This window comes from Danio rerio, chromosome 12 (genome assembly GCF_052040795.2).
Source record: "Danio rerio strain M-AB ecotype USA chromosome 12, GRCz13ab, whole genome shotgun sequence".
NCBI lineage: Eukaryota > Metazoa > Chordata > Actinopteri > Cypriniformes > Danionidae > Danio > Danio rerio.
In genome coordinates, this window is record NC_141032.1 from 32,739,974 (window position 1) to 32,753,213 (window position 13,240).

The following is a 13,240-nucleotide window of genomic DNA, read 5'->3' on the forward strand; positions in this document are numbered from 1 at the left end:
ATTCTGCTGTAATAATGTACGGATTATCCTATTATTATTTTTACAGGGAGAAGCAAAACATAACCTTCCAATATAAGAATAAAAAATTAAGCGAAATTTGGGATAAAGTAATAGTACCTCTATAGAGAAACAAGACCAGATGGGATAGATTACATAACGACAGAAAATTATTTTGGAGAGACAGGATATTTTAGCTGGGAAGGTTATAGTTTTTTTTTTTTTTTACCTATGTGTGACGTAGGCACAACTTCAGTCCAAGTCCCTCGATCAGTTGTTGTAAGGAAGCTCAAACGGTAAATTGACTATAATTTGGTCATAGTAATAATAATATAGTATGTATTTTAATATAAGCTAATAGTTTTAAATGTCATCATGTTAAGCGCGATTTTCTCGCATTTATTTTGTTGACGAAGTTTTTTAGACATTTCCGTCAGTAATTTAGCCATTAACGTTAACTAGATTAACGCCGTTTTATAGCATAAATGCTGTTTAGGCTCATAGAAACTTTACCATATAACCACACTTCACACAGAGTGTCTAAACAGTGGATGTAGTGATCGCGAAACGCCCTTCAAGACCAGCGTTGGATGGAAACTACGACACCGGAATGTGGCAGCCAGACACGAACAGGTATAAAATGGATGCCATTCAACACCTCATAAGGCAATTATGTATTACTATTAAGCTGTTGGCCAGTGTGAGAGGGGAAAACACGAGAGCGTTTTATCTCGCTGTTGTGCCAAAGGGACCAATGCTGACATAAAACAACGACCGTGTTTAAAGATCCAAAACAAGTGGCCCTTAACGTGAACTAAAGATATGTAATGGCAGTCTAAGCTTAGAAAACGTTTTGAACGTAACCACCAGCTGCTATTAATAGACGCTAACGTTTTTTGAAGTAAGCAAATGTACCATTCACTGACCAGCACAGCTAATCTTCACTACTTTTAGGTTAATCTGAGTTTCAGTGCAGTCCTGATTTGAGCACATGCAGCAAAAAAGGGGCCCAAATTACCTAAAAGTCATCAGGTAGAGAATGATAAACCAAGAATAAGCTTTCTGATTAATGACAGAAATTCAGCTCTAATAAAGCAATCATTTGTTTCAACACAAGGGCCTTCATCTGTCATGTCTGTCCGGATACCAATTCCTGCCAAGCAAACGGTTAGTAATATAACAAGGTGATATCCAGCCAGGATATTCAGGATGTGGGCAGTGTGTGTTGTTGTGATTCTGCTGCTCTGTTGTATTAGCAAAGGTAATCACATTTAAATAAAGGTTCATTAGCTGAAGCGCTTCGGACATTTTGCATTCAGCGACCCTGAAGCGGTTTTAAATGTGAGAGGGCTCTGGGGACAATCTCACAGCAGTAATGCATTTTAAACCATCCAACCTCTTGTAATTAATAGCACACAGCTGTGAGATCAAATCAAATTTATTTTTCAAAAGCTGTTTTGTGATCCAATTATATTTTGAATTGAAAAAAGAAACAAAGCAGGGTCTGAAACTATTTTTTAAAATATATATTTACTCAATAGTTACAGTATATAATGCATAGTGCCCATAATAAATGAGTCAATCCCCATATATCTCTCATTTATATCCTCCTGAGACCCAAATAAATATTTTTTCTTTATTTCTCTGATTTCCTACATCCTTTGGGTTAACAAAATCTACAATATAGAGTTTTTCATTTTGCTTTTATCTTTAATTGCAGCATGTCCACTGTAGTGGACCACAGGACCATTTTAGTTTGACACGAGCAAACTCAGACAACAAACTGTACAGGATATGGCTGTAAAGGGATATTAATCCAATATTAATGTAACAAAAACTAAACAAAAGTCATTTGTTCCTTTTGTATTGAAATTCCTAAAAACAGTTTAGTCTGAAAGAGAGCCGAACTCAGAAAAAAAAGTGATGTTATTCCAAAACAAATTTAACATAAAAGCGATTTTAAATTATTTTCATTCTCTTATTGTCTCTAATTCTCTAATTGTCTGATTGTCAGACTCAACTATCTTATTAAGAATTACCTTTATTGCCTCTTACAACATTTTTATTACATTAAATATGTCATTTATTACATTAAGCTGGTCCTGTTGTCCACTATAGTGGACATTTAAAAAAGGATGATATTTTGAAACACAAATAACAGCTTTGAAAGCTAAATGTATTGTTTCTGACACTTTACTAAACAAATATATATATATATATATATATATATATATATATATATATATATATATATATATATATATATATATATATATATATATATATATATAATAATAAAAGTAAAAAAAAACATTTAAAAAGCTAAATTTTACATACCTCTCTTGTTCCTATAAAATGTGCTGGTTTGTATGCTGGCCATTTTGGATGCAGTATAAGAAGTGGTTCCTAGTATGCCAGACAATGGGCTTGACAGAGTAGTTAAAAAATTCAAAGAAAATTCATGAAAACACAAGGTCCATTACAGAGGACACAAGTCAATTGGCGGGGTCTCCGAAGGATATTGATTCTTTCTAGATCAGGGCTTCCCAAACTTTTTAGCCCGCGACCGCTGAAATTGCAATGCCAGTGACTCGTGACCCACAGTATCCTCTGAGGTGGTTATAAATATAAACCTTACACACTGGCACACTCATACCAAAAGGCCCAAGTCTATTCATCATTTAATTTTGAAGAATGCACTCGGAGACCATTCTCCATGTTCAGTTGTGGCCTGTATTTATTTTTCATGTATGTAAGTGCTGTAAAGGTGTCAGAAAGTTTAACCTGGTGCCATGTCTTTAATATAACGTAATAACCACAGGGGTCGCAAAAACTCGAAAGGCTGATGACTTTTTATTTGAATGTTGTTGTGTTTTCATGTAACTATTAGCTATTTTTTCTTCTATAGGATAAGGAACAATTATTGTAATTATAATAATTGAATAAAAGGAATTAGATTTTTGGAAATCACCAAGCGACTCCCCCTCATTGTCCCGTGACCCCCTGCACTAACTGCATTAATCAGTATCAAAGCCAAAACTAGAAAAAAATTAGCAAAATAATCAAGACAAAAAATAATGAAGTATTTCCTAATGTATATGTTTGAAAGTATTATATATAAAGGAAAAATCAAGAGAAACATCTAAAAATATAAAATTTTGTAGAATTTTTTCTAGTTTGTAAATGTTTTTTTTTTAATACCACATTTTTATTTATTATAAAAAAACTCTTATTTTATTGAAAATGAAGGTTAAAGTAAAGGTCAAAGGTCAAAATTGTTCATTTTTGAAAGGGGGTGTACTCATTTATGCTGTGCACTAAAGGCTATATATAATTTAAAGTAAAATGGTAACTGGTATAGTTAATGTTTTATACAGCATAATATTAACATTTCCTCCAAAGTCTATTTATTTTTATTTTTTACAGAAATGGACAATTGGTTGAAATTTTGGTATTGTTTTGACCAAAAATGAATATAAACATGCCTGAATATAATTTTTATTTCCTTTTTTATGCAAAAACCAGGAAACACTAACAATATTAATAGTACATTCAAATGATCAAATTGAGAAAAACTGTTTCTTAATTGTGAAAGGAATGCATTACAATATTGAGTAAATCCCCAAAAAAGTTATTAGTTGCGTTACTTAGTTACTTTTTATGGTAAGTAATGCATCATGTTACTTTTGAGTTACTTTTGTGTTACATTTCTTACCTGGCCAAGGCTTTGATCTCTTTCAGAACTTGCAGAGATTTTTCTTTTACTTTTTTTCAATATTGAGCTCTAATATTAACAACACACCTTCATTTATCTTTGAAAATGTATTATATATAATAAAAATCATAATGTAGGATAATGTTATCTTCAGAGAACATCCTGATCCCAGAGCTCTACAGGCCACATATACTGATTATTGAGTTTAAAGCAATATGGTTGCTACTTTTCAACTTTTTGTGTTATTAGTTCAATAAAATAAGTGTCTTTTTTCCCATGCTTTCAAAATAATGAGAATACTTCCATTGCTGAAATGTAAGAGTCTGCCCTCTTGGCTTCTCTCTGTTCCCATGGGATTCAATGTGGCTGCTTTTATTTTAATTTAGCAATAAATTTTTTTAGAGCTAATTAATTAAACTTAAAAAGTAACTTGCATAACATGTTTTTAAAAGAAACACAAATATTGGTATTTTTTTAAGTAATGTGTTACTTCATTCGTTACTTAAAAAAGTAATATTATTATGTAACTCACTTTACTTGTAATGCATTTCCCAACACTGTTTATTATCACATAATTGCATTTTATTGTTTATTGATGCTTGTGATTTCAACAAATACACCTCACTGCTTCAGTCAATTCTGCCTATTTCATTTGCATACAATTAATTAATGGAAGGTAAATGACAAGTGCAGATGCTGAAAATTTAAACTTCCTTATCGTTTTGCATTTTAACAACTCCCAACACAGTTGATTAGCATGCTGAATTGAAATGAAATGTTTTGTTTTTCAAGCACGAGCAATGAGAGATTTTAGAGGCAAGATGATTTGATTGTATTAGGTGAACATGCTAAAACTTAAAATATGTAAGAAAAAAATATAAAATTACATTACATACAGTTAAAGTCAAGATTATTAGCCCTCATGGATTTTGTATTTTCTTTTTCAAATATTTTACAAATGATAATTAACAGAGCAAAAGATTTTTCCACAGTATTTCCTTTAACATTTTTTTCAGGAGAAAGTCTTATTTGTTTTATTTCGGCTAGAGTAAAAGCAGTGTTTATTTTAAAAGACAATTTAAGACATTATTATTAGCCACCTTAAGCAATATTTCTTCTATCAGCTAGAAGGAAGGAAACCAGTAAATCACATTAAACAATTACAACATTTCATCATATTTAGTTCACCAGTGCTAACTGCACTGGGCTGTAAAATTATTTAAGCTGTATACATGTATTGCTTTTAAATTATGCAAATGATTCATGAAAGGCATACAGCAAGTTGAACTAAAAATTCCCATATTGCTATGCTAAAGCCAGTGCTATTGCCATTGCTATTGCCAGTGAATTTAAAGAACCAAAGATATCTTAACACACTTTGCACCGCTGAAATGACGCTGTCGTGTTATTTTTACAGTCCAATGTAGACTGGGTTGGTGGAAGACCCAGTAGTGATGCAAGTGAAGCAATCAGATCAAACCAAATGAGGTCAGCACATAAATATTTAAGGCAAGCTCTAATGGGAGGTCTTTGCTAGACATTAGCCATGTCGAAAAAAATACTTTTACTTCTTTCTTTTTTTTACTTTCAATCCACTGCAGATGAGAGTAATTCACATATTCAGATGTAAATCTCAACTGCAATAGTTAAAGGTCTGCTGACAAAAACAAACAAGCAAACAAAACAAATAAACGACATGCAGAAATCCCAACAGATGGCAACGATTCTCACCAAGTAATTTCAAAAGCAGTGTGCCTTTTCACAATATCACGTTTTATTGCACGCTAGCCAACTTGACGTCAACATGATGAACCTTGTACAATACTTCACATGAGGCACTGGTACATAAATTAGTTCTGTAAAAATGTGAAGTTGGGGACAATTTATTCATAACAAAACATGGCCCCAAAAATATGTGTGTACATCTCATTTACAGATCAGTAAATCTAGTAACATATTTAACTTGGAAAAATGCAAGAAGCTCATTGCCCCCGTCGGACAGCTCACATTTGACACAGATAAGGTGCATGTAAATGACGAGTATATTTAACATTTGATCACATTTTTACCACGTTTTTTCTTATATGCTGTACAATGCATCAAATAATAAATACTGTACATTTGAACAGTTTGTTTAATATAAACAATTTCCTCCTTGTACAATTTGCACATTATACAGGTATGAGGTAAGAGAAGATTTAATATTACACATTCGAGAAACATTCCGATAGACAATGTAAAGGCACAAAGCCTGAGAACATTGCTATGAAGAATGAAGAACACTGTTTCACGCTGTTTCAACAACACTCCACTGCTTCAATCTATCTCCCACTTATTCACTGCTAAATACTGAGTGATTTTGAATTATTATTATTAAAAATGTTTTTATAAATAAATTATAAACCGCATTAACTCAATGTTTTAACCCATTTAATCTAGCAAAAACATGAACAGCTTTTACTTTGGAGTCTGAAGAACCTGTATATTTGAGGGTTTACATATTCAAAACGTTCTTAAAATGCAAACCATCTTGGTTTACTATGATCATTTCATTTAAAGTGATTTTAAATTATTTCAACATTTGTGTTTATTATTAATGTGTTTCTAAAATGACTTTCTAGCCCACTGAATTATCACAATACATGTAAACAGTTGAGACCAGTGAGAGTTTTGTATCACTGACTGAGCCACTGATTTTATCCACTCATCCTAATAAGAGTAGATTTAGGGTATTGCTGGATTAAATTAAAAAATACGCAATAACTCAGATGATCAAAACCTTTTTCTGTGCATATAGTTTGAGTAAAATTATTAAAATTTCAGTTTAAATTTTTGGTAGAATTAAACACATGCAGTTTGCTTCTGTGAGCTCTCGAAATGTCCTGATTTATTGGGAAATAAATTGGGATTAAATAAATCATCAGATTGTTATCAAATTTTAAACAACAGTTAGTTCAGGTCCTCAAATTTGATTGGTGAGCAGACTAACAGTAATGGCGATAGGGTAGGGGAGATAGTTCTCGAAGCTAAAATGTATTTTAATCTATAAAGGAACTGGCTTATATCAATGATTGACAAACATTATTTAAAAACAGGCCCACTGTGAATTATTAAGATCTTTTAAGTTGCTAATTGATTGTCTGCTTTTGGCAAACCAATCTTATTTGTTTGCATTAGTTTAGTTTATTCATTGTGCACAGCTACATTACCCATAATGGTGTCAGATGGTAGAATTTATTTAGCTCCGCCCATTCTAATTGAGCGTTACAAATTACATAATGAACTTTTTCCCACAGACTGTGATGATTTTTCAGTCACACAGATAATAGATATATTTTTAATTTAACTTTTATGATGTTGTGACTGGCTTTGTAGCTAAGTGGTTTGGTTCGTGATATAAAATGATTAATAAAATCCATATGAATTAAATTAATCTGAAAAATAATTCTGTTACCTCCTTCTAAAAAGGTTGGAAAATTGAAAATATATCATAGCAATAAATGCACTCTGACTGTTGTTATCATCACTAAAGCTTCCCAAGTTCATGGAGGAGCAATGAACAAAAGCGAATTCGCATTTTCACTTAACGTTAATCCACGATCGCTCCGAGCGTAAAGTAAAACCCGAAGTGGAGCTGGAGCGGAGTGTATACAGAACGCGTTGCCACCTAATAGTTAATTATTTACTTTGTGCGTTGTTTGGAAATAGTAAAAACGAAGAAGAAATACAATAACTGGTCAGTTTTTTTGTCAGTTAACTTCATTGGTTACCTCAAAACAAGCTCTTGGCTCCTAATTATAGCCAGCCTACCTGATATCCTCAACAAATGGCATTTTCACTCGTGTAATATTGATGAAATAATGTCGGCTGCACTTTTACAGCTGAGACTCTGAATGGGACATCCTGCCGTTTCTCTCCAGGCTGCAGTCGCTGCTGTCTGCGCCGTTACAGTCCGACCACGTCCCGAGCATACTCTGCTCCATCGAGTTCCCAAAGCCTCCGGTGCAGCGGGACAGATCGCACGAACTCACGTGCAGCCTGCGGTCCGCCTGTCTCGGGCAGCACAACAGCCTCTTAAAGGCTTTTCTGAAGTCGGGACTCCGACAGTATATGATGGGATTAAATGCGGAGTTAACGTACCCCAGCCAGTTCAAAAAGACGAAGAGCTCCTTATCCACCACTTGTGCGCAAAACACCCGCACCACGTTCACGATGAAGAACGGCAGCCAACACAGAGTGAACGTTCCCATGATTATTCCCAGCGTTTTCAGAGCCTTCTGCTCTTTTAAAGCCAGGATCTTGGTGGTCCGTTTTCGGGTTGGTTTGCAGTTTGTACCGTGATTGTTGTAGAACCTTCCCTCACATTTGTTGATCTTGTTCAGCTGCTGTTTGGCTTCTCTGTACACTCTAGCATAGACAAATATCATGACTATCAAAGGGATGTAAAACGATATAATGGACGAGGAGATGGCATATGCGCGGTTGGTGACAAAGTCACAGCACTCGGGATTTTCATAGCACGATGTCTCCTCGCTGTCCTGGGACCAGTGCATTAGGATGGGGGGAAACGACACCAGGGCTGAAATAGCCCACACCGCACACACCACCACCTTGGCTCGTGCTTTTGTTAAAAGGCTTTGATAGCGAAATGGAGAGATGATGGCGATATACCTGTCTATTGCAATTACGCACAGGGTCTCGATGCTCGCCGTGACGCAAAGTACATCAAGAGATATCCAGAATTCACAGAAGAACGATCCATACATCCAGGCTCCTCTGACCTCAAGGGCTGCGCCAAATGGCACCACCAGTAACCCCATGATTAGGTCTGCGCACGCCAGAGATACGATGAAAACATTGGTGAGCGTCTGGAGCCTCTGATTCCGCGCTATGGCGACTATAACCAGTATATTTCCCACTACAATGACAAACACTATCAGACCCATGAGGATTCCCATGCCCACGAGCCACTGTTCTGAAACGTTAAGATCCACCGTGGCGCGTTTAGAGTCATTGCTGTAGTTTACGGACGGTAGCCCGTCTCCCATGATTTGGAGAAAAGAAGCGCGTTCATTCAGAACTTCAGGTCCTGTGTGGAGCGCTTCCATCCGCGCTCTGCTCTCCAGCTCCGCGCCCGCACGCGCTCGCCGAAAGAACGAGCCGAGCGAAGAGTACAACAGTGACGTCACGAGTTGCACAGCCAATTGCGCTGCATTTATAAATTGTAAGGCGTTCACTCTCTGATACATTCAAAGAGAAGCGCAAGAACCATCTGCTCTTCTAAAGTGCGGGCATTGTGCTGCGCTTTTACGCACGGACATTTCAAGAATGAAAGCATACCACCCCATGCACAGAGGAGTTCTGAAGTCTGAGCGCACAAGCTTTTCCAGTTTAAACTGGGAAACAATCTCCAAAAGTTAGAGAGTGTAAAATAGAATGCTTTTCTTGCTGCGTAAAGATTATGCACAATTTAAGCTGCCGGTGATTAATTAAATGTAGGAAAATTGTCAAAAATATAGCAGACGTTAAATAAAATATGTAACTTACACACTCCAACAAATAAAAAGATTCAAATTAGACCTGGAAACATTTTTGTGACATTTGAAATGTTTAAATAAAAGCATTTACATGTTTCCTTAAGTGTTACTGCCTTAAATATTTCCTAACTCTAACCCATTTTTAAATCCATGATCGTCTAATCTGTCTCATCATGGTGTCTAAGATTATTCTGCTGACCGGAATATAACATCTATTCACCCACGAGCTACAAAACTACAATAATCCTTTTAGGTTTTAGAGCAACAAGTGTGTTGCTGCTGAATCATTTGATTCTCTTGTCTCTGTATGACTGATCTCTTGAGCATTTAGTCAAAAAAATAATTAATCATAAAATCAGTTTGCACATGAGCAAACTTATACAAATTGCATTCTTTATTTATTTTTGTTTATTAGTTTGACCTCGGCTCAATTAAGAGGTCATTAAATGAACAGCATCCCACAACATATTGTTAGACAATATTGTTGGACAATGAAACTGAAAGGCCTGGTGTAAGACCACAATTAAAGTAAAAAAATCTAGGAGTTATCTTTGATTCTGAGCTTTGTCAACAATTGAGCTCAGAAGTTTAGAATAGTTACAATCAACTGAGGATCATCTCCTGACTTAAATCCATACTTTCCTTTCAAGATCTGGAAAAGTCATTTGAGGTTTTCAGTTGGTTCAACGCGGGGCACAGCAGCCACCAAAAAAATCTGCTCATATTTCACCAGTTTAAGCTTTCCTTCATTGGCTTCCAGTTATTTTTAGAATTCAGTTCAGGATTTTACTAATTGTTTTTTAAGCACTGAATGGGCAAGCACCTTCTTATATTTTAGAGCTTGTTAATTTACATTCAACTCCTCTGTTCCTTAGGTTGACCAATAAAGTTTTATTACAAATTCTTTGATCACAAATTAAATTGAAAGGGGATAGAGTCTTTGTAGTCGCTGCTCCATGTTTGTAGAACCAGCTGCCACTGGACATCAGGAGTGCTTCTTCTCTCTCTATTTTTAAGTCCAGACTTAAGACACATATTTATTCTATTGACTTTTTAAGCCTTTAATCTTTATTGTGCATTGTTGTTCTTCATTCAATAATTTATTATTACCTTTGTTGTGTTTTTACTTTGTTTTAGGATATGTTTTTTTAGCCCTTTGGTCAGTGCCAAACTGAAGTTAAATTAACTTTATAAATAAACTTTATTTTTACTACAATAATTTAAAAGTATGGAGTAGGACCTCCTTTTGTGAGAAATACAGCATCAGTTGGGAATGACAGATACAAGTTCTGCACAGTGGCCAGAGGGATTTTAAGCCATTCTTCTTGCAGAATAGTGGGCAGGTCACTATGTGATGCTGGCAGAGGAAAACGTTTCCTGACTCGCTCCTCCAAAACACCCCAAAGTCGCTTAATAATTTTTAGATCTGGTGACTGTGCAGGCCATGGGAAATGTTTAACTTCACTTTCATGTTCATTAAACTAATCTGTCACCAGTCTTGCTGTGTATATTGGTGCATTGTCATCCTGATACATGGCACTGCCTTCAGGATACAATGTTTGAACCATTGGATGCACATAGTTCTCCAGAATATTTTGGTAGTCCTTGGAAGTGACACTCCCATCTAGTGCAAGATTTGGGCCTAGAGAATGCCATGATATTGCAGCCCAAAACATCACTTATCCACCTCCATGCTTTACTCAGGCAACAGTCTGGGTGTTATACTTCTTTGGGGCTTCTCCACACTGTAACTCTCCCGGATTTGGGAAAGACAGTGAAGGTGGACTCATCAGAGTACAATACATGTTTCACATTGTCCACAGCCCAATATTTTTGCTGCTGGCACTATTGAAAATGACATTTGCTATTGTTATTGTTTGCTATTGTGATGATTGCTTTGCATGAGTAAAGGCTTTGATGTATATTGGAGGTGTGGAGCTCCCGATGAACAGTTTTGGTGGAGAGTTGAGGTGCACATTTACTTCTACAGTGAGTTGAGCAGCTGTGGTTTTATGTTTTTTTTTTTTTTTTTTTTGGATACATTTCGGGTTAGCACTTGGTCATACCTTTTAGACATCTTCCTCTTGCATCCATGGATACTCCTGTTTTATTTTCAAAAGATTTCGGAAGATATTAACTTTTATATCAAGCATCGAACCAATAATCAATAGGAGGGCTGAACCTGATGATGCAATCAATGGGAAATGTGTAAATGATATTCTAGTTTTATTATTTTGCATGTTATGAATAAAATGAAAACTATAGATTGTTTATATTTGCTCCAGATGAGTCTTGTGTGTAACAGTGTTTGTCATGTCTTGATTATAATAATTCAGATCTTACAATGCGACATGGCTATCGTGTTCATATACAGTCTGACCAGCTACAATCATAAAAGATTATTAAAAATTCCACATTGTGAGCTGGGCTTGGAAATACCTGGTAATGAACATCCAGATGCTGTTCACACTGCAGAGAGTGACTTGAAAATGTCAATAGTGCTACGTTCTTTCCTTTCAATAATTAAAACACACAATAAAAATGACAACAGTGAGATAAGACATTCGGCAGAAATAGTATCACATAAAAAATAGTCCAACAGTCGGTGACAATAACACTGTGCACACATACAGTATGCAATAAAAAAAATTAATGCATGAGCATTTTTACACACAGTTCCTTATGGTATATATGTTTCATGTAAACATCAGTTCCATCTTCTCAAACATCTGGAAAGTAATATGCAACAGCGGTGCCTGACAGCAATTACAGGGCCCCTGAACAGATATGCTGCATGTTTGCAAAGTCCACAATGCGCAATTCAGTTGTTCCACAATCATTCCCCAGCACTTTCCTGGACAAATCACCACCAACAAAGCTAAAAAAAGAGCCAACACTGGGCCACTTGCTTTCCTTATGAAAACGAATCAGCCCGGCCGCGAGATGTTTTTCTAACAGTAGGAAGCTGTTACTGTAGATAAGATCATAATTGCACCTCCTTATAGCCGGGACACAGACAGGCACATTAGACTAATGCTGCCAACACAGAATTTCATCTACATTCCTGCATTGTAAAACGTTTTTCAATTTGATTCTTTTGCAAAAAAAAGCCAGCAGGTTATTAGTAGTGCCAGAAATAGAGATGTTTGAAATTGCCTGCATCTACGTGTTATAACGCGGGCCACTTTCAACCCGTTTTTCATTGTTCGATCCATCAGATAAAGTCCTGAGACTGTTGTGAACGGAATGATCTCACTCTTTCTGAGTGGGAAAAAGGAAGTCTACTCATATTGCATGACTCTGGAGTAGCAATGTTTGTTATGCAATCTGTATAGCATAAATAAACCCATTCAATGCTAAGAAACACATGAACATATTGGAGAATTTGGAAATGTGGGTAATGCAGTTTAAGGGTAATGGCTGTGTAATGATGGATGACTCAGATGTAGTTAGAAGGAAAGTCATAAGAAAAAAATGTCAGCACTTGTGTTTTGTTGGCCTAAATCTGGGGTGTTCCACAAAGCAGGTTTAATTTACCTTCACATTATTTTGACCAAAACCTGTTTACTCAAGGTGTGTCAGTTCCAAAACTGCTGCAGGGAGTAAGTTTAGTCAGTCAGCGCAGAGTTTGTTTACTGTGAACACAATAAACTGATTTCACGTGGCCGCCATTTTAAAATCGAAAGTGAGGCTGCGGTGGGAAGAAACCCTGGAGTCACACAGGAACAACATCTGTGATGGCGTATTGTTGTGTACCTGGCTGTATATCTTATCAGCGAGGAGCAGTTGACAAAGATTTTTCATTTAACAGCTTTCCGAGTGACCCGAAGGTCCGTTTTGAATTTATAGTGAAAATAAAAAGGGATATCGGACCTCATTTTCAAGTTATAGGTGCAGTATCTTCCACAATGCTAATAGCTTAGCAAAAATCTCTGAATCACAGTCCCTCCCCTGCCGTCCAGAGCCACACCTCCTAAAACTTGAGCATGTG

General features: G+C 35.9%; 2 protein-coding genes across 2 annotated transcripts in view; one reads left to right on the forward strand and one right to left on the reverse strand.

Moving 5' to 3' along the window:
* dclre1a (DNA cross-link repair 1A (PSO2 homolog, S. cerevisiae)) overlaps nucleotides 1-13,240 on the forward strand; it is an 81,393-nt gene continuing 68,153 nt past the window's right edge. Inside the window, exons 1-2 of the mRNA XM_087274676.1 lie at nucleotides 1-293; nucleotides 533-630. Of these exons, the coding sequence (XP_087130802.1) occupies nucleotides 588-630 (43 nt within the window). The 5' untranslated portion in view covers nucleotides 1-293; nucleotides 533-587. The remainder of the gene's footprint in view (nucleotides 294-532; nucleotides 631-13,240) is intronic.
* On the reverse strand, nucleotides 7,566-8,786 carry adrb1 (adrenoceptor beta 1). The gene is given in 1 exon segment (NM_001128689.1): nucleotides 7,566-8,786. A coding segment is annotated over 1 exon segment (1,173 nt). The 5' UTR covers nucleotides 8,761-8,786; the 3' UTR covers nucleotides 7,566-7,587.